The sequence below is a fragment of the Propithecus coquereli genome, unplaced genomic scaffold (genome assembly GCF_000956105.1).
Source record: "Propithecus coquereli isolate 6110/MARCELLA unplaced genomic scaffold, Pcoq_1.0 Scaffold193, whole genome shotgun sequence".
Lineage (NCBI taxonomy): Eukaryota > Metazoa > Chordata > Mammalia > Primates > Indriidae > Propithecus > Propithecus coquereli.
In genome coordinates, this window is record NW_012144190.1 from 1,275,288 (window position 1) to 1,277,364 (window position 2,077).

General features: G+C 62.6%; 1 protein-coding gene across 1 annotated transcript in view; it reads right to left on the reverse strand.

Annotated features, from left to right (window-relative positions):
• The window catches only part of LOC105809260 (sialic acid-binding Ig-like lectin 8), a 14,154-nt gene extending 13,151 nt beyond the window's left edge, over positions 1-1,003 (reverse strand). Inside the window, exons 1-2 of the mRNA XM_012643011.1 lie at positions 544-1,003; positions 66-344 (exon numbers count right to left, since the gene is read on the reverse strand). Coding sequence (XP_012498465.1) covers positions 66-344; positions 544-973 — 709 coding nt within the window. The 5' untranslated portion in view covers positions 974-1,003. The remainder of the gene's footprint in view (positions 1-65; positions 345-543) is intronic.
• Positions 1,004-2,077: the final 1,074 nt, after the last annotated feature.

The window sequence follows — 2,077 nt, forward strand, 5'->3', positions numbered from 1 at the left end:
CTGACCCCATCCCACTGCCCTGGGGACCCCCAGCAGGACCCCAGGCTTCCCAGCCCAGCTCTCACAGGACACGTTGAGGTGGACAGTCCTCCTTCTGGTCACACGGGCCCCAGGCAGGGTCACCTGGCAGGTGAGGCTGGCGCCGTGGTCCTGGGGCTGAGGGATGAGGGTGAGCACCGAGGAGCGGCCGATGGTGGGGCTCTGGGGGGACACAGAGGCCCCCTCCCAGGAGATGCTGGGGGGCGTCCCCTGCTCACAGGCCCAGGGCACAGAGCAGGTCAGGTTCCAGGGGCGGCCGCACTCCAGGGTCCCCGGGAGGAGGATGTGGGGCGTGTGGTTCAGGGCTGGAAGGAGACAGGGACACACAGGATCAGGGGGGAGGGTCCGAGGTGCGGCCCTGAGAGGAGCTCAGGCTCTGGTCCAGCTCCTCCCCTGAGCCCGACAGGCTTCACCCCCAGCCCCTCCCAGGACGGGGTCCCAGCCCAGCCCTGCCCTGCGGCCCCCACCTCCTCCCCCTGTGGGCACCCGGAGCCCGAGCCTTACCTGTCACGTGTACAAAGAGCTTGTTGTGTACATAGTTCCATTTCACTGCTCCTCGCTCCACCCGAAAAAAGTATAACTGCTGGTCCCTCCTTGTGGCATCTCTGATGCTCAGGGAGCAGTTGTTCCTCCCGGGATCCCCGAGGAGGTGGAATCGGCCCTGGGTCTCCTCCTGCACTTTCCTAGCTGGGTCGTTTGTGGCCACTGGAGCCTCCTGGTGTGATTTGGCCCCTTCCCGGAACCAGTAGCCATGAACAGGGTCAGAGTCGTTCCAGCCGTCCCGGGGGTAGGAGAAGGAGCAGGGCACGTGGACGCACAGCCCCTCCTGCACCGTCACCACACTCTGCACTCGCAGCGTGTAACCTTCCCAGTACCCTCCCTGTCCCTGCACCCCCGCCCTCCCCCAGAGCAGGGCCAGCAGCAGCAGCAGCATGTCCGGGCGCAGGTCCCAGGGCCCGCCGGGGAAAGGCTGTTCCTCGACGTTCTTCTCTCGGGAACTGAGAGCTGCAGGACTTGGAGGAGGCCCCACAGGAAGACGGGGGCGAGGTCAGAGCCGTGACCCTCCTCAGAGGAGGAACTTCACACCCTGACATTGTCAGGGCCAGGCAGCCCTTGCAGATTGACTGTCACCACCCACGTCCACTCCTGAGATCTTGCAGCCAGAGAGGGAGAGAGTCACCCAAGTTCCCACCCCATGTGGGGCCCGACCACATCTCCTGCCTCCCTGTCAATGCCCTTCCCCTCGGGGGACATTTTCTGGAAGGTGCCGATGGGTCCCATCTGGCCAGTCCCCTGAGTCTCAGGGTGTGAGTGTTTGTGGAGGTCAGGGGTGGGGCTCGGGGACATGTAGAAGGGGGAGGGTCGGGGGGGGAGCAGCAGCCACGTGTGGGCATCCCCTCTCTGCACATGGAGGTCAGCGCAGCAGACCTGGATCCTGTCCTCACGGAGTCACCATCCAGGGAGAGACGATCAGTCTCCTGACCTCTGAGCTCCCTGTGACAGGAGCTTCACGGGGGACACACAGGCAATGTGGGGGTGACTGCCCCTAGGCTGGAGGTGTAGCATGAGGAGGTCTGAGCACAGGGACACTGGGCTGGGGGTGAGGATTCCACAAGGGCACAGGAGGGAGCCGGGCTCATGGGAGGCCTGGAACGTGAGGCCGTGGTTGTTGTTCAGTGCGATTTTACAGAAAGTGAGAAGGGAAGGGAACATTTTTAAAGGGGTAGAAACTTCTATTTACATCAACACATTCTAGGCATCAGGTCAGATTTTCCCACCACTGCCACCTCACTCAGCCACACTTCTGGCTCTTCCAGAGCATGACGGGTCCCCGGGTCCCCGGGCCTCAGGGCTTTGCTGCAGTTCTGCTCCCAGGAGTGTCCCGGGAACCGGAGACCTGGAGGGAGGAACCACCCTCAGGCATGGTCAGGGTTAAGGGGGAGAAGAAACTTGCAGTTGAATTCAAGAGAAAATGATTTTAAACTGTGCGGCTGGAGGCTGGGAGAAAGTGGAGGAAATCCTACGAGGAAATCTCAAC